Below are 25,635 nucleotides of genomic sequence, written 5' to 3'. Positions count from 1 at the left end.
ATGTCATTAAGTGTTAAATCATAGTATGGTACTGCTGTTTCACAGTAATTTGCATTACATTTGTAATAACTTACTGAGAAAGTTATGCAGTTAGAAGCAGTGAAATGTTTACAGTGTAAAGTTAATCTAATTCATCTTATTCATCTAATTTGATAACTTTTGTGTGCAACTATATGAATCTGATGCCTATTTTACATGGGGAGTATATTTATCATTATATAAATATTTATATAATCTACATAGAACCTGCAGATAAACACAACACAAACACATGGGAGGAGCATGACATTAATACAGGTGTGACAGCTTTCAGTGAAAGTAAAACTAAACTGGCGATCAACAACCTACGTACAAACTTTTAAACTCTTCTTCTCTTCAAGAAAGAAGATATTTGAGACTTTTAAAGCCGTTCATGAACACATCTGATACTCATTCACAGGTAACATGATGGAAATATATGAGAAATTTATCTGAACAAATTTCTAATGTAAGTGTTCTGGTTCAGTATGTTTATATCTAACTAGAACACATTAGACACAACCTGGTTAGTGCAAACGTTAAACTGGTTAAACTACTGGCTAGATAGTTACTACTGGCTAGAACAGAGCAATGAAAAAAAACATTGTTTTCTCTTTATCTGGAGTTTATGTGGTGTCCTATTCAAAAAAGACCCTACAAGGGTGCATAAGTGTCATTTGGAAAATGCCCACAGTGTGTAATTTCAGGGTTTCTGCAGGTTTCACTAAGTCAAATTTAAGACTTTTTAAAACCTTTTTAAGACCATTATGAAGGAAATTTAAGACCTATATCATGACAACTTAGTCCAGTGTGCATGCATCCATGTGTTTTTTAAGAACTTTTATCTTTCATTACAAAAAACGAGATTGCAACACCCTGCAAGAGGAAACAATACTGGGTTCACGAGAATAAGAAGAGACAAGATTTTATTTATAATTTTATATATAATATAATTTAACATGTAACATACAATGTATATTTGAACGGGAAGGACTGGCGTATCATATGCACAAAAAATTGGAATTTGGTGTATGTATTGCGCAACTTTTCACACTACCTGCTATTTATTTCATGAGAATGGGCTGACAAAATATATTACTGGTGTGCATCCTGAGACAAAACAATGGCAGTGATATATATATATGATATTAAATTGAGGAGACATTCGCGCGTCTAATGCACAGGACACACGAGCAGTGGTCTTTCATGCATGGCAGAATCAGAGACCGTACCACACCAATCAATTCTTATATATCATAAAATACTTCGATGTTTACAAAGATAAGTAAAAAACGTAGCTTTGTTTTAATTTCATTTTAATTCAGAACTTGTAACATTTACTGTGGTTCACAAGAGACAACAAGGAAGAAAAGTAAAAAAACATGCTTTTAATGATCCCTGGAGACAATAAACCACATACGGCACAACACAACCGACGAAGATTGAACAGCAGGGGTATATAAACAGTGGAACACAGGTGAAAACAATGACGATGATAATTAACTAAACAGGTGAAAACAATGAAACATGATGACATCTAACAGGACAATGACAATAACTGTAACAGTACGCCTCCTCATCTAAAACAACACCGTAGTGGTGGTAGGGGGGATAGCAACAAAAAAGTCAATAAACAGAAGGTGTTGACGAGGATGGGAGGAGCCAGGGAGGGGCCTGGAGCAGGAGGTGCCTGGTGGAATGCCAGAGACCAGCCAGAGGGAACCCCCAGGGACAGACGACGAGGAAGCCAGGATGAAGGGAGTGATGCTGGGCGGAGTCGAGCAGCCAGAGAGCCCAGGGGGAGCAGAGGATCCAGAGGGCCGGGGCAGTGCCGATGGGTCAAGCGACCAAGATAGATGGGATCTGGATGTCCGCGGCGGAGCGAAGGAGTGGAACCAGAGGGGAGTTGATGAGTGGAGTCCAGAGGGGAGAGCAGGATGGTGAAGGACCAGGGTGGAGCCGGAGGGATGAGGGAGCCTGGCATAGCTGGTGGATGGACGAGACCGACGAGATGATCCGAGGCGATGCCACTGGGTCGGAGGACCCATGCGACTTCAGGGTCTCAGGGGCTGGAGGAGGAGAACAGGGGAACTCCCCAGAGATGGCTGGCAGATGATTACAATGCGCTAAGGGTAATCAGAGGAGTGATCAGATGCCAGATGTTGTGTGGCTGTCCGACTGGCTGCTAAAATCAGTGGAGTAAGGAAAGGGAGGCTGGGTGGGACCAGCGAGGAAACAGGATGGCTGGACGGAACCAGCGGCAACAATGAAAAGTTGGACAGGACCAGCGGGGACTGGGAACAATGAAATTCAACAGCACAGAATAACAACTTCAATCCAGGAACCGATGATGGCTCACCCTCAGGTGAGAGTGGGAGTGTGGGTGGGGCTCTCTCCGTAACAGTCGAATTCCATCAGTACTCCCACGTCGACTTGCGGTGTTGGTTTGACTCGCAGGTCGCTGTTGCTCTGGGCTCTCTGCCTGCGGTGGAGCTTGGCTCCGCAATGCAGGGTGGTGCCAGGCCAGTCTCTGGCTTCGGAGTGGGGCTTGTGACATTCTTAATGATGGCTGTTGATTTGCAGGAAGCCAACACCCACTCCACAGAAGCGGCAAAGTTTTTGTGAGGATTGTCAGCTTGCAGGCATTCCCGACACATTGTTCAAGCTCGCTCTGTAGAAGACACAGAGCAAGATATCTGGTTAATGTGTCTGGCGCGCAAGGTCGATAAAGTCCCATGTGTGATGTCCAGCAGACGGTCCCTCTGGTCCAGACAGATGAGATGGACTGTGGGAAGATCCATGTGAAGTAAAGCAAAAAATTACCATTGAGACTGAAAAAAATGGAAAAAACAACACTTACACAAAAAAACTACACGCCACTTGAGTGTAGCTGATTTGTTGCTTACGAACAAACCTTAGCAAAGAAAACTTTGCTTTCTTGCCTTGGTTTGCTAGATGCTGTCAGGTTTTCCACAATGACAATTTTGGTGTAAACCACATACCCAGGTATTGGTATCATTTAACTACCTCTATTTGCTTATCAACAAAATACCATTTCTCATTTTTGTTCAGATGCCCCCCTCTTCTAAAAAACATAATTTTTGTTTTACTCAAGTTCTCTCAAGTTGTACTCTCATACCATAAAGATTACAAAAATTTTCCAACTGTTCAATCTGTCTCTGTAACTCTCCAATTGTATCTGCTACAGTGGCCATATCATCAGCATTATAACAAGTTTGCACTTCTGTCATCATTTCAATTTGAATACCTTAACAATTTTTCTTTAGCATTGCTATGTATTCATTTAGAAAAAGAAATAAACAGAAAAGGGTTCACCATGCAGCCCTATCTCACAGCTGAGGACCCATACCCAATGTGTGTGCACCATCACAGCACAGACATTTTTCTTATCAGGACCAACCTTTACATTTCCTGTCTTTTTAATTTCACTTACTTTGCTTGCAGCAATCACAGTGGTAGCAAAGCTGGTTCATTTTATTCCAGGACGAGATTTTTTTTACTTCTTTTCACATCATTCATTACTAAAGGATCATCCTGTATATTTCCAAACACTGGGTTCATTAACTTTATGCTCTATAAAGTGAACAATATCAATGAAGGAAACTTGGCGGTTGTGTTTTTCTTGTAAATCAAAAGCCACTGTTCTCCAATCATCCCGAAGTCTGTAAGGGAGTTTCTTTATAATAATCATCATATTGGCTGGAATGTCCAACTCATACATACAGTATATTGCACCTCCTCCATGACATTACCACAGCCTTAATATGCTTTAGGCCATGAAAGAGCTTTATTCATGTAAGCAAATGCAATTTTCTGTTCATTTCCAAAATGTTCATGCAACAAATCTTTGGCTCTCATATCCACTGTGTGGGTCAATATGCTGACAACATTGTTTAAGGTAATACAGGCAATCACTGTAGTTATCAGTCTTATTCTCAACACTGTTCACGAAATCTCTCATGAATGCATGATAATGAAAAGGGTCACCATCAAACACTTTGAGATCTCTTTTGGGTAAGGATGACAACCATTGCTGTTTTAACAAGAGTGTTGGTATTTCATTTTGCGCTCTCATTACACCATAAATGTTGCTCTGCACTTCGTCTTCAATATGTGGACCCAAAACATTTCCTTGTGTCCTTTGCTCTACTGTTTGGTGTCCAGAAGGATGCTGCACCCCTGTTGGAGGCTAAAAGAGACTCTCGATTGTACAACTCCTCTATTATGGCTTACTTTGGATTCTAATTGGTCATGCATTAATCCATTCACATTCACTGATATTTTAGGAACAAATGATTTATCACTGGCATTAAGACTGTGTGTTTTCCTTCGATCTGACTCCAAGTTGGGATTTTTTCCTCCTGAATGTCCAGATTTATCGCTTGACACACTCTGAGATTTTAAAACATTCAGTGTGGCCATTTGAACTTCAATTTCTCCTTGCAGATTAAGTTGTTCCTTTCTTTTTCTTAGCTGCTCCTCTTGATCCTCCAGTTCATGTTTATCCTTCAACAATTTTTGTTGTGCCTTTAATGCAGCCAACTCAGCCTCTACTTTGAGATGTACAGAAGAATGATATGACACCCCAGATCTTCTTTCACTAGCTGAGCTCAGATTTTTAGGTGATCTGCTCCCCACATTTAAGACACTATCATTAGGTTTAAAGTCATCTTGTAATTTATCTGATGTAACAATAGATGAAGCTTGGACTGTCACTTGAGGAATAATAAACTTTTCCTGTGTTTCAGACTTAACAGGAATAACATTCTCCTCCGGTGTCTTCAACCACTTTTGAACTGCATCTTTAAATGTAGCAGTATATTTCATGATGCTTAAAAACGATTAATTTGGTTTTTCCTGCTCATCTTCAGGAAGTAAGGAAATCACCATACATCATACAGCATATTGGCATTTTCACAAAATTCAACAAGAGTTTCAAACAGTATTTGCACTTGAGAGGCATTTTCCTTTCTTGTCATCAAATTCTTTATCTTTGGAATCAACCCTTTAATTTTATTCACCTTTGCTTTTCGTTCCTTTTGCAGACTTTCAATGTGGTTCGCTAAGGCCTTTATCAGCACTCGCTTCAATCATGTTTGTGTGCTTTCCAAGGTATCAACCTCAATCAAACTTTACTTCCAACTTCTCACAGTAACACAACGAAACGTAGACAAACACCATCAACTTCCAAATATATTGCGACATTATTTTCACACCAAACGAATTCACAAACAACCTATTTCAAACACCAGAGCTTTGGACAGAACCAACTAAAGCCAAACAACAAACAAAACAACCACGCGATCATCCCCAATGGATAAACAGCGTACCGGACACTAACAGCGCGCTCTCCAAAACAGCAAAGCTTATTAGCAAAAGCCAAGTAGGCTTACCTATGTGGTGATTGTTTGCATGCTTCTCTTCGGAACGTTGTTGGATGTTTCTCGTTGGGATTTTAGCTTCTCTTTCATCTCCGTTGAGCAAAATCTTGTCCTCTGCAACGCGATGTTCAATCTTTGTAATGGGTGCACCAAGAAGTGAAGTTCTTTGTTGACAAAATGTAGCGGCTATTTTCCGTTGTTCCGAACTCAATGCATTTGCGACGCATATAATGAAATATTGATGAGGCAACCAGGTGTTAATAGTCACTTTTTATTGCACAGACAGATATTTCTCATGTTTAAAAGTTTTGTATGGATGCATGTATGTACTGAATGGTCAACAAAGAATACATCGTCCTGACTCACCCCCTCTCTATCCAATACCAAGTGAACAGGTACTGTAACTGGTATTCAAATTTCCAGGTAATCCCGTGACCCTCCACCATGATCACATGACATTAAGTTAACTCTTTCATGTCGCTTTCAGTTACATACAGTGGCTTTACACTTATTATATTTAATGATATTTAGCGTCAGTTTATCAGGAAATGATGAGTTTGCTCAATTCAGCTAACTGGATGGAAACACTGCTTTATTCACAAATGTTTAATGTGATACTCTAATTATGCACTTTGCAAGTTTAATGCACAACTTTGGATGGAAACATAGCTGAGTCACACAGCTTAAAGTGAACCAGCAAGTACAGTATGTGAACTGAAGACAAAGCAATAAACTGAAATGCAGTAAAATATGACTTGTGTTGTGATTGTTTCCTGAAAAGCTTTAAGGGAAGACGAACAATGGCAGAATCTTTACCAACATCACCAAAACTGACCAGAAGAAGGAGTATGGACGAACCTACATGTAAGTCAGTCAGACCAAATGAATAAAAAATAATCTGTCAATGCTAAATTTTGATGATTTTTCTCTGTATTTTTAGCTCTGTCATCCTCCAGTGTTTGCCTGACTGAAGAGCTTCAGTGTTGTATTTGTCTGGATGTGTTCAGTGATCCAGTCACCACTCCATGTGGACACAACTTCTGCAGGATCTGTCTGAAACAGTGTTGGGACAACAGTCAGATCTACAGCTGTCCATACTGTAAAGAAACATTCAGTAAAAGACCAGAGCTCAACATCAACACAACACTTAGACAGATCACACTGATCTTTAAGGAAAGGTTTAGTCTGAGAAGATCTAAAGTCCTCTGTGACGTCTGTGATAAAAGAAAACTGAAAGCCCTGAAGTCCTGCCTGATGTGTCAGACATCTTACTGTAAAACTCACCTGGACCTTCATGAGAAAAAGAGTTTAAAGAAACACAAACTGCTGGATCCTGTGGAGAATATAAAGGACTATATATGTAAGAAACATAAGAAACCTCTGGAGCTCTTCTGTAGAGATGATCAGACATGTGTTTGTGTGTTTTGCACTGATGGAGATCACAAGAATCACAACACTGTTCCTCTAGAGGAGGAGAGTAAAGAGAAGAAGGTACGAGTTCATAACAACATTAATACATGCTTTATTCATCTGTTATACATATTCAAACAACATGATCTTTTGTCAGAAGATGATCAAATGTGTCTGTCTATAGACTCAACTGATGAAGACACAGACAGACATTCAGCAGATGATCCAGAAGAGAATCAAGGGGATTCAAGACATCAAACACTCAGCAGAACTCAGAAAAGTGAGTTGAAGATGTGAAATATTTGATGGATGATAATGTTTTGATTTGTCTTATAAATAAAGATGATGAATTGTAATGAAAAACTGATTTCTCAGAAAAGCAGAGAGCAGGAGAAAGCAGAGAGTGTTGAGCTCTTCAAGGACATGATCAGATCCATTGAGAGATGTCAGACTGAGCTGCTGGAGACAATGGAGGAGGAAGAGAAACAGGATGAAGATCTCATTAATAATCTGGAGCAGGAGATCGCTGTGCTGAAGCGGAGAGACAGTGAGCTGGAGGAGATGACACACAGTGAAGATCATCTTCATCTTATACAGGTCAATCTCTCTCTCTCTCTCTCTCTCTCTCTCTCTCTCTCTCTCTCTCTCTCTCTCTGTTGCACATGTGCAGGGTGAGTGTGAGAAGCGTGTGAGAGTGCTTGTGAGCAGAGGTGTTTTGGGGATCATTTAAAAGTAAGAATATGGGAAGTGTAGCGATTTTAAAGGAGGGGCTATAAGTAATAATTAATTATATTAACTATTATACAACAGTTCTTTCTGGTTCTCGAATCTGATTGGCTAAGAGGCGTGCAATATTCTACTGATAACGGCACAGTAACCGCTTCACCTTTCGTATCATTCCGTCACCTAGTGAATGGAGGTCCTCTAAACAGGCTCATCTCTGAATGGAAAAACTGCCCACACACGGACACACACAAACGCGCTGTTTTTAAACACTCTCTGTGTGTCTCATTAGTTCACTAGCTCGTAAATCAGTGTGTGAATCCCCAATTGGAAGTTATTATTCCGTCAAAGATTAGCGCTCTTGGATGTTACGTTAAACTTAATGGAAGTTATGTCTTGTCACATCATGTGGACGATTAACACTTGGAAAGAGGAATGTAAACTATTTTTTCTGGAGCGATATATCTCTTCTCAGAACGCGAAAACACCGTGGAACTGCAGGTAAGCACCGCAGCTTTTAAATGTGGACATTGATCATTTACTTTATCGTGACGTGACTATTAAAACATGTTACGAGATATCGCCACTGATATATTTATAAGCAGCATGCAAAAACATCTCTCTGACACTTATAAAAACCGTTTTATATAGTACTGACCAGAACAAAGTCTAATAATAATCGAGTGCTCGTATCGCGTTAAGAGTAAATGGGAAACCAATAGTAATGTTGTACAAGTATAGTTTTATTAACTTTTACCTCGCGCCAAAACAATAACAACACAAAAGACCCTAAATATGAATTAAAAAACAAGTAATAGTTTGATCATGACACCAAATACTGCTGATTTGATCTCATTTTGACGATCAAAAACAAACAAGGCCAACATGAGAGCCAGGGAATCCCTGTCAGAGATGTAGCCCAGAGAGGGCGGTGGTCAGCGGGGCGAGTGAACACTGATGTCCGCTCATGCTTTGGTTCTCATTCATACCGAATCTCACTAAGCAAACGTTCAAACAGGCGCTATCTTTACTAATCGACTGCAGATTTAAATATAATACATATACATTCTCGACTGAACTAATCTTAAAACTACACTTTGTGACCAAGAAACGGTAATATAAAGTAACGGCTTTTCCGTCCATTGAGTTGTTATGAGATTCAAAGCAGCCGAAAGTTTTACATGTCATTCTGGCCGCCCTCAAATCCATGGCGGAAGAAGTAGTTCTCAAACAAAGAGGCTTTTAAAATAACTCCGTTGTTGTTTTCTAGTTTTGTTTTTCAAACATGTGCCGTCGAACTGTAAAAGCAATATCGCTCTCGGAGTCGTGTGATATAGCTCTATATCATCACGGCTGTGATTGCCTCCGGCACTCAGTGTTTAGTTAGTCAGTAAAGTCTGATTTGTATCACACATGATGTTGTTTGTAGTTCATGCTCATAATCTGGAGTTACTAATCATTAAAGGTATAGCAGGATTTCGGTAGGTGAACTTTTTGTTGCTATTTCACCGTTAGTTAACCCGACCCGAAAGGTAATAATTTTAAATGTTCCCCCGTTCATCCCTGATGATGAAATTGAGTGTGCACTATTATACTACAGAAAGTTTGCTAGTACGTTAAAAACGATTCCACTCGGGTGCAAAAATACGGCTTTACAACATGTAATGTGGTTTAGGATACAGGTGGCAATGTTTCTGAAACAACCTGAATTGGATGTGTCTTTCAGAGTTTCATATGAAGGGAAGACATACATGGTTTATGCTAGCACAGGTAGTTTAAAATGCTTTGAATGTGAAGATGCTGGACATAAAAGATCTTAATGTCCACATAATGTGGGTGGTAGTGGTGTTAATAATTCACGGAATCCTGTCGCATGATTCAGAGTTCAACGAATGCAATGCAGATCAAACGACTCCTAGTGTGATTTGTACTGTGATTCCTACTGTTGACCCGGAGGCCAGAACGAATCCAACAGAAGGCAAATTACTCCTAATGCATTAAAAGAAATTGATAGAAGTGATATTGCATCATGTAGTAGTGGTAGTGCAATAGGACATGTAAAACAGACTTTTGACAAGATTATAGAAATAAGAGAAAGTCTTGGTTCAGACTGTAAGGAAAGTGGGGATGTTCAGATAAATTAAGTGGTTAATATGGCAGAGATGCTCACAAGTCTCTGAGCTAGAGTCCAAGTCAAGTCTCGATGTAATACCCATGTCATACACATTTGTGTCACCATAAACCATATTCAGGAACACACACAATAACAACAGGATGAGGACAGAGTAAAGGCCGTAAAATTTCAAAATTTTTAAAACTTTTTTCGCCACTTTTTGAAAACACCACACAAGGGTTAAACAAAAGCTCATTTATATTTCATAAGGAAGACAGTCGGAGTTAACCTCCCGTAACGTTAGCTCGTATCTTAACTAACATAACATTAGATGGTCAATGCTACGCTAATGTTTAACATGTTTACTGACCTGTCAGGACCAGATTTCAGTGTTGCACTTCCTTCTTTCAATGATGTAAAAATCGTCATTTTGCATCATTGAAAGAAGGAAGTGCTATATCTTGCTCGAGGGTGAAAGACTACAGACACTCATTCCTCATATTTCCAAGGTGGGGGCTATGGGTGGGACCCACTCACGCTAAAGATCTATTACAGATAAGTGGGTGGGACTTACGAAAATATACAAACACAGACGAAAAAACAATCAGCTGCCATCTTTATGCTAAACTAAGCTAACAGACGTTGTGGAGCGAGCCAGACTTCATGTTATAATAATAGCGGAAGTTAATCAATATGATATGGAAGAGGGTTATTTCGCAAGCGTGATGCTCTTATTCACTGTTTCTGGCACCTTTATGAGCCACAATACAGCAAAGAACTGAAGCAGATGGAGGAACAGAAGCCAGAGGAGTAGGCTGGAGCCTGGGCTTCGCGCGTGTTTATTTCACAGACGTGTTTCGGCTTACGAGCACAAGCGCTGAGCCAGCCCATCTGTGGAGTATACATATTGTGCGGTGGACGCGTTTGTGTGCATGATCTAAACTGGAAGCGACAGCCAAAGCCTGCAGGAATAAACAGATTTCTGACTATAAAGTGAGTTTTTCTATTTTCTTTGTTATACTAACGTGGCGTTTATGTACACAAAAGCATATCTGAGCGGTGTTCCGATTAATGGGAGCGGCTTGCAGAGCTGTGCATTGTGGGAGTTGTAGTATTCCATACAAATGTACCCTAAAGTCATATTTTGTCTTTTCTCTGTCAAATAGGCACAAAATTCTAAATTTATGTTACATTTTGACTACAAATATGACCCACTTTCAATAAACATTAATGTTTCTATCGATAAAATTTCCCTTTAAGTCAAGTCTGAAGTCACTGTGTGTCTGACTTAAGTCGCACTGAAAAATAGGAAAAATAAAGGGCCGTCTCCTATTTATAAGTAATGGCTAAAACGCACTGGGTGACTCTTACGTGTTGTCTTTCTTTCCTTCTGTCTCTGTCCACTTTATATTTAAACTTTTTTTATGGAGAAAAGTGGGCTCTTTAATGTAAATGAAGGAAGAGAATAAATAAATTGGCAGTAATATCAGAGGTTTTAAAGCTCCACTGTGTAAGATCTACTCCCATCTAGCGGTGAAAGTCTATATGACAACTAACTGAATATTACTTTCAACCCCCCCCCCATTCGGAATGCGTTTTAACTCGTACGGTGGCCCGGCCGTGTCATGCCAAGGTTAACATGGCTTCCAGTAGCTACAAAGCAAAAGCAATGAAAAAAATGAACAATTTGCAATGTCCTTTGCCTGTGATACATCAAAGCACACAGATTTATGTTTAACATGAAAAAAGTCTGATTGTCATGATATGTCCGCTTAAAATCACATACAAAAAGCAACCATAAACGTAGCTTAGACACTCCTTTTTCATCGACGCGAGGAAAAATATCACAGGGGCTGTTAAACTTGGTATTAAATATGTGTTTTCGTCGATAAGATCACAAGTGGACAAGAGAGACACATTACGTTTACACTTGGTGTTTTAATCCGTCTCTTTTTGTCCATTTTCGACCGCTTCTCTCCAGAATACTGAGGAGATGGTCTGTGGACGAGACCCTCTCCTGTCATTTAATCATGAGCGAGAGTAATGACGGGTTTAAATGGACGCGAATATTATGTCAGAGTCCAATGATTATGTTTTAAGTAAACATGTCACATGTCTGTGTATATGTAAGAGCTTTCTCTGATATTGGTGAAATAAGATCGCTCAACTTTCACACGCTTGTAAAATGAAACGAAAGACGCGCAGATCAGCGGCGTTTTATCAATGAAAGGCTAAAAATAGGGCTGTCACCGTGTGTTTGTGCTAGAGGTCAGAAAAGACGAAAAAAAATTCTCAGTACCTCAGATTACATAAATGGGCGAAGAGACGGCATGTGGCTGTTCGAACACATTAAACCACATGCGTGTTTACACTAACAAGCATGGGCGAGGCTAGCCCCTTTTTAGGGGAGGAGCTCAGCACCCCTAAAACTTGGGGCAAGAAATTTAATTATTCTAAAATGTTCGTTCGTCTTTGACCAGGTTAAATAATGTCCAAAACATACTCCGTAGTTTATGGTTTAAAATGTATAATAAGGTAGAAAGTGAAAACCTCCCCCCTTAGCAAATGGTGTCATCCTCTTCTACTTCTCTGTACCTGCATCGCCCCGTCCGTCATTCAGCGCGAAACACACGCAGAGTGAGAATCTTAAAAGTGTTGTGATGCAACTTTTTTGTTCAAATATTACAAAATGTTTACGTTATGTTTATAATGAGTGAGTACATCACGAATCAATCTTTCAAGCCGTGTTTTTGTCTTATAATGAATCACCATGGTACACGTATAATAAGTGTTTATTTTCGGATTATTTTAGTCCGGCGGGTACCCGCGCGCTGCGGAGTAGCAAAGTACCTGGGTGACTCGTCCATAGACTTAAACGGAGAGAAGTAGCGCCGGTTACAATGTTCTTCCGCAAGACGCATGCAGTTTTGTGCGTCTCAGTGGGAAAGTTGCATACGTGTGTCTCCGTTGTTAAAGTTTATTGTATGATTTATCGTTAATTTGAGACTCATTTTAACAATCGGGAGTCATGTAAACATCACGTGCGTCTTTTCTGGTCAGTCGTCATGAAAACATGGCGTTTGGAACAGAGTGAAAACAAACTACATATCACTGTATACCACCAGTAGGCTACCGGTAAGTTATGTGTGAAATCAACTAGACAATAAATATTTTTTAGTTTGTCACATGTAGACTAATATGAAGGGGATAACGTTTTTAACCCTTAGTGCAGGAGTCACAAGTGTTTTGTTTTAGACATATAGTAAAGGTAATGGTTCAATTAAAGGACTGTTAAAAGAAAAGATGCAAATTAACAAACTATTAATAAACCTACCATATGTTGTAGGCATAAAAGTTATAAATTAGGAGATTTGACATTTTGATAAAGGTTAGTTAAAACGATACACTGTATATTTACATAAAACCATACCCACACTGCTGGTGTAGCCCACCTTTTGTCCTGAGACTTTAATATGGCATTAATGGCAAAAATGTGCTAGCTCACCATTATTTAGAAATAAAAAGCTTGGCAAAAAAAATGCATCTGAAAACTTATCAGATTGATGCTTTAAAATATGTTATTTTAAAAAAAATTCTAAGGGGGAGCATGCTCCCGGACCCTAGAGGGGTAATGTTCTACTCATCTTTTTCACCCCTGACCCATTTTCATGCCTGAAAGGTCTCCAAAAAAATCTTTATTTTGGAGTTAGTAGAACCAATGTTAAAATGATAGCTATTTAACAATAGACATATTATTGGTTTCTGTTGGAAAAAAGAGCGGGTGGTGGCAGCGGAGCTCATTGGGTGCTCAGCACCCCTAAAGCTCTAACCCTAGAATCGCCTCTGCTAACAAGTGTTATGCATAATCATGCTAAAGTTAGCCAAGAAACTATAAAACTTCAAGTTTACAACATAGACTGTATAGATGTAAACGAATATGCTGAATTACCTTTGGAGAAGATATAAAGTGCAACTTCAGTGTCCCTTGAGTCCCATCTTAGAAAACTAACTCCAATATTGACTTTGGTCTTGATGTTTTTCCTGTCGCGTTGTCGTTTAAAATCCCCATTTCGCTTCCTTGGCGACTTGTTTTAATGTCCTCGAGAATAGTTCTTCAACAGGCTTTCAAATCAAAGCATTAGATTGCAGGTTCATCACAGTGTGCGGCTGTTGTAAAATCCGAAGGATTCAGCTACGCAGGTCACAGGCTGCATAGGTCATCAAGCCTGGTTTATTTAAATTAACTGAGCATTACATTCACAAGTCATAAGCATATTACATCAATTTACAATTAACTTAGAATAATTGTCAGCTTTATAATTGTTAATATTCTGAAATAAGACTGTCTTGATGACGTATACCGCCTACACATGCAACCTCCGGAGGCTTCAGCTAGCGGCCAGCGTGAGTGTAGAGAGAAAGCGCGAAAGGCGGAGCTTGAATTTAAGGAATGTCCCTCGTCGGCGAATGGATTTCAAAGATGGAGGCACAACATGGATTCAGCCAGAGAGCGCTTCGACGGTATGCATTTTAAATAGCAGATTCTACACTTACGAGAATACTTTCATTAGTGGGGTGGAAGTAATTACACATGAATGAGCACATACTTTTGAAAGAAAACATGGGTTTTTGCTAAGAATTAACTCAATAAAGTACACAGTAGAGCTTTAAATATAAATCGGTTCAATGTTGTATTTCTGCAAGAGACTCATAGCAATGATGATAACAAAATTGAGTGGAATAGATGGTGGGATGGAAATTTGGTATTAAGTCATGGAGTAGTTATATTATTTAAAAAAGGGTTGAATATTAATATTTCATATACTGAAGAAATTGAAAAAGGAAGGGTACTTTTACTAAAAATACAGTGGGGAACATGTTTTTGTTCTGGTAAATGTGTATGCCCCAAATAATGGGATAGAAAGAGTAAGAGTATTTAATCAATTAGATAAAGCGCTTCAAAAATTGATGATGATACTTGGTTAGTGTTAGGAGGGGACTGGAACTGTACTATTCATTTTTTAATTAATAGGAATGGTGAAGAGCCACATAGTTACTCTAGTAAATAACTTTCTAACATAATAGGGAAATATGATTTAGTAGATGTGTGGAAAAGAAGGAATATTGGAGTAAGACGATATACATGGGTGAAAGTAGTAGAAAATCTGATTAGTGGGGCTAGACTGGATAGGTTCTATTTAAGTAAGATGATGGAAAATAGGGCAATGAGTGCATCAATATTGCAGAATGGTTTTTCTGATCATCAATTGATCATTTTTTATTTTAATATAAAGCAAACTTTAAAACCTAGGTATTATTGGCATTTTAATGAAAAAATGCTAAAATATATGCTTTTTGTGATAGTTTTAAGCTGTTTGGGGAGAAATGGAAAGAAAGAAAAAGTGATTTTGAAAACCTTAGTCAAATGTTTCTGCTTGTAATTCTACAAATGTGAAAAAACTATACAAAGTTTGCAAAAAGAAATTGAGTGTTTGGAAGAGGACTTGACAAATAACAAAAGAGTACAGAACAATAGTACATTTTTAAACAAGAAAAGGAAAGAACTGGGAACTTTGTTACAAGAACAAGTTAAAGTGGCACCTGTGAGATCAAGGATTTATTCCATTAAAGCCATGGATGCTCCAACTTCATATTTCTTTAACCTGGAGAAAAAACTTTTCAATATAAATCATCATCTTCGTTGCCAAAATGGAAGTTTAACAACAAATCCGACTGAAATGAGGAAGTTGGTGGTAGATTTTTATTCTATGTTATATAATGCTGAGAAATGTGATTCTGAAGACTTACTTAAAGGTTAACTGCAGTTGGAAAGAAATAGAAAAGATTTGAATCGGCGTTAGTAACTGTGTTATTTTTTCAGTAACGAGTAATCAAATAAATGACTGTTTTTCCCCGTTATAACGCCGTTATCGTTACTGACATTAAAATGCTGCGCGTTACTAAAATTGATCTCACTGTAGTGATTTTCACCCATGTAGGCTCGCTCTTTCAGCCAAACACTGTTTTTTCTCTTGTGTGTGTGTGTGGGGGGGGGGTTGCAAATGTGGTTTATGGGGACATGAATAGTGTATAATGACATGTTTATTATGCTGTTACCATGGTTTATGGGGACACAGGAAGTGTCCCCATAAACTGAAACGCTAAAAAAACATACTTAATGGTAGTTTTCATAGATTAAAGAATGGCAACGGGTTTTTGTGACATTGGGGTTAGGGATTGGGGTAGGTTAGGGGAATAAAATATAACAGTTTGGACAGTATAAAATGCATTGCGTCTATGGAAAGTCCCCATAAACCATGTATGCTTGACTGTGTGTGTGTGTGTTGGGAGAAACGTAACTGATGATGATTGGTGTGTGTGTGTGTGTGTGTGTGTGTGTGTTAAAGGGGGTGAGAGAACCACATAGCTGATGATAATTGGCTTAATTTCCATCGTTAGCCAACCAGAGGCAGAGTTCACAAACAGGCATGCACACTCGCAAAGTCCGAGTCCGAGCGAGCAGTGTAAAAAAGTCATTTATATTAGTCAGAGATGGCACATTCTATTGGATTAGTTGTTTTCCAAATTATTGTCACATTTATTGTACATGGCATGCTACCTTTTATTTTTCAGTTTTTAGCTCGGAAACCTGACCCATTAATCCTGTACAGAACTTCAGACATCATGAACAAGTCTGACATCAGTACGAAGACTCATGTGGGTGTGAAGACTCTAAAGAGAGCTCGGGCTCAACTACAAGAGACTCTTAGTGAGAAACTTGCTGAAAATGGTAGGTGATTATTATTTATTATAAAACGGGCAGTTCTGGTTCTTCATTCTGATTGGTTGAAACGCGTTCTAAGCCGTGATAAAATACACCGGTAACCTCACGGTTCAGACCACATTACATAGGTATCACTGCGCCACTGTTACTGCGTATTGATTTATGAAAATAAACACCACAGTCTTAAATCATATTTTTAATTTGTCTAAAACTGCACAATTAATGGCGATATCCAGATGAATGTCAATAAATATTGTTGAGTCATCTCGTCGATAAAGAGAAAACGTTGTCTGAGGATTTTATAACTCAAGTTCATACGTCCGCTATTATCCACTGGGTGGCGATCTTACCCAACTTAAACACTGACGCATTCACTGAAAACACCGTGTAGTACTGTTCATGGCTCCGTCTGAATCTGATCTCTTACTAAAGTTCTTCACAAATATGAAATTATCTCCGCTTTTAATAAAAAAATTTGAGAGGTGATAAGAGACCAAATGAAGGTAGGATGAAACGTTTTTTTTTGTTTGTTTTTGTTTCAAAGCGGATGGTCTGTTCTTTCATTTGATATTTTATGTTTATATAAAGAAGATAATTTTCTGGAAGGCATTAAACTAAAACTGGGTGGCAACTTAAAAAAAAAAAAACGCTGACGGGGAAAGAGTTCAGCATGCTTCCAAGCATATTTGATCATCACTTCAACAGTTGCACGATATAAATGTTAATGTATAAATTAGATGAATGGTGATTTATAAAATAAACACCACAGTCTTAAATCATATTTTCATTGTGTCTTTGCTGTGTCTGTGTTGGTTGGGAACTGCGCTCTGTTTCAGTCACACTTGATTCTGAGGAACTACCTTGTTTGGCAGAAGAGTAATATTTGTACTAATATAATTACAACTTTTTGGGTTTTATTTTATAAAATCCCACTAACGTTATGCATATGAAGTAACCGTTTTATAAACGCAATAAACCCCTCGAAGCGTTGGGTTACCAGTGCATTTTATAACTCCGCTTCGCGTCGTGCCTAACAACGCCCCTTAGCTGTTATAAAATGCACTGGTAACCCACTGCTTCTCGGGGTTTATTGCTTTAATCTAGACTTAATAATAGTTTTTTTAAGAAGGAGGAGAATGTGCCAATAAACACAGTTGTTAATTCAATTGGTTTTGCTTTGTTGTTTTTCCTACTTTCAAAAGATTTGTTGTATTTTATAGTTTTGCTATTTTCCCAAGTGTCACTCAGATATTCAGCAGATGATACAGAAGAGAATCAAGAAGATTCAAGACATCAAACACTCAGCAGAACTCAGAAAAGTAAGTTGAAGATGTGAAATATTTGATGAATCATGAATTGTAATGTAAAACTGAAGGGCATAAAAGGGAAGCACAAACAGCACATCATTCAGCTTCTGTCATTCAGCAGGTGCTCTGTGTAAAATTGTCAGTCAAGCTGTACTACTGTCAACTTCTGTATATTAAACTAGTATAAAATAAATTAAATGGCTAGTGAGCAGTTCAACTGGTGTGTTGTTCCCTGCCATTGAAGTATTATGGGGAGAGAAGACATGACCTTTTTGTACAGTGTTTGGGGTGGAGCATGCTTGGGCACTTTTCAAGGGAGATGCCTGTAAGCATTGCAAGATTCTCTCCCTGAAGTCGTTTCGCTCCCGGGCAGCTTGTGGTTTCTTGAGTCATATGCAATGCTTCAGCTCTAAGGAGTTCTAATGTGCATGAAGATACACATTCATTTACACACAGATTTGAGGGATTAATGGGGGTTTTCTCCCGGGCTGTTGAGATTTTTTATATTGAATGGCCAATGAAGAAATTAGGATCTAAATCTACAAGCAAACAAGATTGAAGATTTTAAAGGAATGGGTACAGCCTTAACGGCGAGGGTTACCTCTTTTCTCTTGATCTGCATAAAAAATGTCAGAGAACAGATGAACAGAGACAGTGCATCACTTTACATGTTTAACATCACATGAAGCAGATTAATGAATTATTTTTTCTCGCAGTGACAGACAGGTGAGGCGATAAAACACTTTGTGCTGAACAGGCAAATATGAACAAATCAAATCACAAAATACTATTGTGATTAAAATAGCAACAGCAACAGTGTAAAAATCTGAATTGAATTAAACACTGTACCTGAAACCATCTTGTGTAATAAACGCATGAAGGCAGATAAATGCAGACTCTTGCATTAGATGTTGTGTTTTACCTCAGATAGAGGACGCAGTTTTACTTTTGGTTAATACGATCTGACACACACACACACGCACATGCACACACACACCCACACAGTGAAGTGTCCTAATCACAGACGTTGCAACAAAGTTGACCAAGCCACGGAAAATACCAAATTATCTGAGCATCAGTCCACGCAAAGGCAGTTCGAATGCAGCACAACATTTCCCCTAGTAAGTTATATCACGCAGACTTATAAACAGCAAGCAGGGAAATAATAAAAGGCATTTGACTTGCATAGCATCCAGCTAACGTTAGCCAACTCCGTTTGTCATAAGTCCTGAAAAAGCATGCAAACTCAACCATGATCACTTCCTGCTGCTCAATCTGGTCCAAGCTCCTAAATCCTTTATTTATTCTTCAACTGAACCCCTTGTAAATGGTGTTTTGTAAGCAAAAAATCATATTTTATACTTAAGGTATTTCACTTTCACTGATCAGTACTGTATCTAGCAGTTACATGGCAATCTGCAACGCAGTTATGGGACTTGGATACAAAAACGATACAATCACATGAGGTCAAAGACATAAAAAACAATATTGATTCGCTTACAACATAAGTGGGAGGGTTTGGGGTGCACAGTCCTCCGCCTCAGGACGGATCTGAAACCAGCCAATTAGAGCTCAGCCTCAGGTCACATGTTTTTACACTTTTTACTGACCTACGTAGACACTCATTAGGGGTGTGCCCCAGACACAAACATGACACACACACAATAAACATTTTGATTTTTAATATTTTTAAATAAATGATAACATGACTAACAGTGAAATAGTATAACTAAACGATTTTATTTTGTCTTAATTTGCATTATATATTTTGCTTTTTTCTCTGGCCAACTTTGGGGGGCAGCACCACAGTGCCCCCTAGTGACCAGCCGCCACTGGAGAGATGACTCATTGCCCTTTATGGTTTTCTCTGATACATCCAGCCTCACTGGAACTAGATGCTATGGTGCAGATGTGGTCATCTGTACACTTTTCCCTCAATTGCTCTGCTCCCAGGAGTTCTAGAGAGACTGAAACAGAAGGGTATCAACTTCTTATGGATTGCCCTGTTTGGCCATCCCCTAGTTTGGTTTTCAGGCCTCCTAACTCTCCCAACATGTCAACTATGGGAGACTTCTCCGAGGAGGAAATTTCCATGTCTGAAAATGTGGAACTTGTGGGTCTGGCCCCTGAAATGGGGTTTGTATGGCATAGTGGCATTCATTCCTCAAAGTAATTTCATGACACAGCGTTGAGTTCCCTCGTAAGGGAATATCTGTGTTACAACTGTAAGCTCTGTTCAATTAGATAGGGAACAAGGCGCTGCGTCTAATTGCCATAACTCCCTGTGCCTGTAGAACTTGCTTAATTTTTTTGTTTAGAAGCTGACATGTACTGTTTGCACTTACCTTTTGATGCCTTCCAATACCCTTCCACTTGTGATGTCATGTCTCATCACCTATAAGATGGACTTGTTAAAAATATTATTCAGATGCGTGAACAATGGCAGCATTCCACAAAATGTAATTTCATTAAGCAGTGTCTCGTTCCATATCTCAGGGAACATAGATTACAGTCGTAACCAAAACGTTACATTTCCTTGTAATCTGTCAATGGTTTTAAGTTCCCCATGAAATCAAAATTAACTTTTATCCTTTTAGTATGAATATGTTATATATAAACTGATATAAAAAAATTATTTAGAAGAAATAAGCATTCAAAACTTGAAGTCTAGAATTTTTAGTCATCCTACACTTCAGCTTCTCATCAAATTTCCAGTCCAATCAAATGACCTCTAGATGCTGAAGTGTACTGCCCCCTACATTGCGCAAAACCTCTGCCTGAAATTAATGCATGAGAGGAGACACTTGTTGATACATTTACTAGTTCGTGACACTGTTGATGAAGATGCAGCAGTATGATTATGTGATTAATTTTCTCTCATCTCTCTCTCAGTGGATGCAACTCTGGATTCTGATACAGCTTATCCAAAACTCATCCTGTCTGAAGATAGAAAACAAGTGAGAACTGGAGACATTCAACATGAGCTCCCAGATAATCCAGAGAGATTTGATAGAGGTATCTGTGTCCTGGGAAAAGAGGGATTCACCTCAGGGAGATTTTATTTTGAGGTTCAGGTGAAGGACAAAACTAACTGGGATTTAGGAGTGGCCAGAGAATCTATTAAGAGAAAGGGATCGATCACACTGACTCCTGAAGATGGATTCTGGACTGTGGCTCTGAGAAAGGAGAAAGATTATTTTGCCTGTACTGAACCCTGTGTCTCTCTGTCTGTGAAAGTGAAACCACAGACGGTTGGTGTGTGTGTGGATTATGAGGAGGGTTTGGTTTGTTTTTATGATGTAGAGTCCAGGTCTCATATCTGCTCTTTCTTTGGTCAAACTTTCACTGAGAAACTCTTTCCTTACTTTGGCCCAGGTCTTAATGATGAAGGTAAAAATTCAGCTCCTCTGATCATCTCACCAATTCTTTTTAAAACAAATGAATTTACATCTGAAATATAAAATACTAAATGAAAAGAAATACTTAGCTCTATGAATAAGAAAATAAATATGAATTTCTTGTTTTTGTAATGATTCTACGTAGCCTACTACAGTAAACTTATGAGACAGTCTCAATAAAGCGGTCACTGGGGCAGTGACCTATCAAAATTTATTGTACACATAAAGGTTGCAAAATAGTATCTCAGTGTTTGTTAGGGTTTTGTGTCATGTTGGTCCTGTCATTTCTTTAATTTTGAAACACACTACAGTGTATTGGTCTTTGTTGGTCTCTAACAGTATGTTTTGGTTCTATTGGTTCTAATGGAATATGGCCCAAAACACACTACAGTGTTGTGGTTTTAATGGTAAAAGCTAATGGTTCCTACACTGTAAAAAAATTCTGTAGAAATTTGCAGCTTGGTTGCCGGTAACTTACCGTAGATTTCAATTTATTTTATTACTGGCAACATTTTGTTCAAAGTTAAATGAACATTTAACATTTACAAGTCTTTGTCTTTACAGAATAAAACTAAAAAAACAGCATCTAGCAAAAGCTCTGGGAAACAAAATCTGAAGCAAAAAACAGAAAAAGTTTGATGATGATTTCTGGTTCCCAGAATGCTTTGCATGAGGCTGTTATTGTATAGTTTTATTCTGTAAAGATTTAAAATTTATTCAACTTTGAACAAACTCTTGCCAGTAAATAACATAAATGTTAATCTACTGTAATTTACCGGCAACCCAGCTGCAATACCATTGTAATTTCTACTGATTTTTTTTACAGTGTATTGATATTTTAATGGAAACCATTAGAATTTTCTGTAATGGTTTTATTGTTTTTTTTTCAGCAGAGTGTTTTTTGTGTTTTATGTGTCATGTTCTTATTGGTCCTCTGTCCTTATATAATGCCCTCATGTGGCCTCAGTCTTTGGTTGGTTATTGTAGTTGATGTGTGTTGTTTCTGTTCTTATTCATAGTCATGGGTTTTATAATCATTTTTTGGATTGTTTGAACTCATTAAAGATTTTTATATGCACTTAGATCCTACGACAAGTGACAGAATAACCAACCCAACAAATGTATCTGGGCCATTCTACCGAATTGGTGCAAATTGACACTTCAAAACTTCTTGAAAAAAGTGTGTTTTTCCTGCAAGCTTTGTAGTCATAAACATAGTAGAACATCTAAGGAACACTAATCTACTGATTGGACACTTTAGTTTCTAAGCATGTTTTTATACAGTTTCGAAATGTTTTCTCTCTTCCAAAATGTGTCACTACCGAAACACAACAACATTTGATATAAAAAATAGGTTTTTAATAGCCTATTCTGATTTTCTGTACATTAACCTTCTAAATATATTTTTTATTTTTTTTTTAAAGACAGTTTCATGGTTATATTGATTGGAAATACAATTTTAACAAAACTATAAGAGTGGTTTATCAAATGAAATGCATTTTTAAAGCAATATTTCTCTGTAATTGCCATACATGCACTGATACAGATTTGAAATTCAAGGATTCATTAGTTTAAAATTTTATCTAACTAAATAAAATTATGTCATCTTTTCTGATAACAAAACCTATTTTATTTTTCTAGAACATTATTTGTTTCGGTCGTGACAGTAATGTTTCGGTAGTGACATCCATATTGGATTGTCCATATTTTGTGTAAAAAAAAGTAATAAGTTAGTCAAAAATTATTGGCATTATGAAGTCAAAACATACAGCACAAAAAATATCTAAAGCAGCACCACATAAAAGCAATTTGCACGGACATTACGCTGTAGAGATGGCGGATAGTTCAGACCTTAAAGGGATGCAAGATAGACGATTTTTGCGAGTTTTATGTGTATCGTGTATATTTTATGTGTTTATGTGTATATTGGCCAATATGTGGCTGCTGTGTTCACCGACATTATCACTGGCATTATTTACAGACAGAGTGCTGGAAGCCACAAGCGATTGCAGGTCATGTGACTAAAAACAAACAACCTTTCCGTGACAACATTGAAAGCTCGGCCTAACAGCTAATAATAACTGGACAAAGCGGGTTTTTATTTCTATATAATTTTTTATTTATATATATTTGTAGTAGTAAAGTGCTAGAAATCAATATCATTTGCTGATAGTTGCTCATCATTGTGGAGAGTGGAGTTCATGGATCCATAGAACCATCACCTTTTTTACTATTTGTTAAATATAGTTTTTTTAAGTTCAATAAATGTTACTTTTTAAATTGAGACATTTATAATGTAAACTGAGTGACCAAAAGCAGTATCGGCTCCAAGTATCGGCTCAAGAAAATCGGCAGCCTGTATCGGTATCGGCACAAAAAAAATCCATATGGGTCGATCCCTAAAAAGAACTATACACACAGAACTGTCTTTTAACCATCTTCCTGTGTTTGTCCTGTCTTTTCCTCCATTCTTTTCTGACATTTCTTTGCTCCCTCTCAGATAATTCTTTGATACTTTTCAGCATCCCTTCTTCCCTGCGTTTCTGATTTCGTTATCTTTCCTTTTTTAAGTATTCTTGGTACCTTTCTGGGTCCTCCCTCAATCTTTGTCTGTATTTTCTCAGTCTGTCCGCTCTACTTTCATCTTTCTGTCTATGCATATTGGCAATTCCTCTCTCTGTAGCTATCTCTACAAATTAACCAAAGATATTTACATTTACATTATTAGTGTGAGCCTGCCCTGTCTACACTTAACAATGACATGTCAAATTACAATGATACTGATAAGTGCTATCTGTTATGTCAATTATATAAAGCAATCAGTCAAAGTCCCGCTAAATTAGCGCAGAAAGTTTTCCTAGAGACCAGAGGTAGAATCATATAGCCTTCATTTATATCAATAATAAGTCAAGCTACTATGAATTAAATTAATCTGGCCTAGTTCATTTTATCTTAGTTTGTAGTCCTAGTCAAATCACGTACAACATTACAGAAATATGACTGACAAATTATTTGTACTGAAAAAGAATATATGTGCACTTGAAAGTTTCTATTTATTTATTAAAATAAAGAAATAAGTGCAATTTTGTCACTACCGAAACAATCACGTCACAACCGAAAAGTCAACACATGTTTCGGTTGTGACTGTTTCGGTAGTGACAATTTAAGCTAACTTTGATCCTACTGCTAAGAGGCTAATTAGTACGTAGTCAGCCAGCACAGTTCTCGACATTGAAACATGAGTAAAACCTAAATGACCAGTAGAAAAAATTTAAAAAAATGAATTAATCATTGAAAATGTGTGATCGGTAGTGACATTCATAAATGTCACACACTGATTTCCAAACTTTTGATCACATTTACTTCAAAACCATGGGACTGATCTAATCACCATGCCACCACGAGGGAGCGAGGCACAGACAAAGTTTCTGGTTCAAAATGGAGGGGAGTGGCTTAAAGCAGTATAATATTATTGACCAAACTATGCAATGTTTCGGTAGTGACGTGAAAATGCGGGACAGTGTTTTTTTACATGATTATTCATGATTTTTACTGAAAATATCCAATAAATATATTTTTTGGTTTTAATTAACAAAAGTATTCAAAATGATACTTCTTGAAAAAATTATAAAAAATTATTAAAAAATTATTTCATATTTTTTATTCTATGGTGAAATTCAGACCTTGGGGTTTGGGACAACCACCTCTCAATTGAAAGCACCATATAAATGATGATATTTTAAATATAAAGCCTGCAGCTACCTCAAATATTACTTTGGGTTTTGATTGCTATTTGCTTTTTTTTTATTATCAAAATTTTTCCTACGTTAATGCTTTTTAAATTAGTTTTTTGGTTCCGGGACAGCAATTTGCACGAATTCGGTAGAATGGCCCATCTAGCAGATCCAGCAGTGGTAGGCAGAGCAAGGCTTTGAGAAACACAGCAATTGTGCCGTATTGTTTTGTTTCTTCGAAACATCAAACTGAAACTGCCTCCACAGTCACACCTAGTGTCCACTTGCATGTGTTGATGTGAAACAGCTTTGTCAATGGTTCAGATGTAGCCCACACATTGTTTGTTGTGTGACACAAATGATCGGGTGGCAGAGTGAATAATGTTCTCTATTAACATGATGGTGCCGTAGGATCGAAAACAGGGTCAAGCATCCCTGTACACATTGGTACATTGTTTTTTATCTCTTTTCACATCTATATGACATTGGTACATTGTTTTGGACAACGTGAGCTTGGTTTAGGTTCCTCATTGTGAATTATAGGTTATTATAAGAGATTAATAAATTAAATAGGGATCAATAAAAATATCTGAATATTAAGATTTGTATTAATTTATTTTATTTTTTACATAAAATTTCTCCAGCTTTTGAAAGAAATTCTCTCACAAGGTACACTTGTTGCTGGCATGCAGATAAATTTTTTCCAGATGCATACAAATAAGGAACAATTTCACGTTTTTATTTTT

The 25,635-nt window shown here is 37.8% G+C and overlaps 1 protein-coding gene across 1 annotated transcript; it reads left to right on the top strand.

Moving 5' to 3' along the window:
• Positions 1-299: 299 nt before the first annotated feature.
• Positions 300-22,550, top strand: LOC135783395 (E3 ubiquitin-protein ligase TRIM39-like). Its single transcript, XM_073811828.1, has 9 exons — positions 300-439; positions 6,202-6,284; positions 6,361-6,911; positions 7,015-7,110; positions 7,206-7,427; positions 14,438-14,455; positions 16,336-16,456; positions 17,689-17,769; positions 20,650-22,550. The coding sequence occupies exons 2-9, from the start codon at positions 6,221-6,223 to the stop codon at positions 21,216-21,218; spliced, it is 1,722 nt and encodes a 573-aa protein (XP_073667929.1). The 5' UTR covers positions 300-439; positions 6,202-6,220; the 3' UTR covers positions 21,219-22,550.
• Positions 22,551-25,635: the final 3,085 nt, after the last annotated feature.

This window comes from Paramisgurnus dabryanus, chromosome 2 (genome assembly GCF_030506205.2).
Source record: "Paramisgurnus dabryanus chromosome 2, PD_genome_1.1, whole genome shotgun sequence".
Taxonomy (NCBI): Eukaryota; Metazoa; Chordata; class Actinopteri; order Cypriniformes; family Cobitidae; genus Paramisgurnus; species Paramisgurnus dabryanus.
This window is presented reverse-complemented; position numbering and strand designations above follow the sequence as displayed.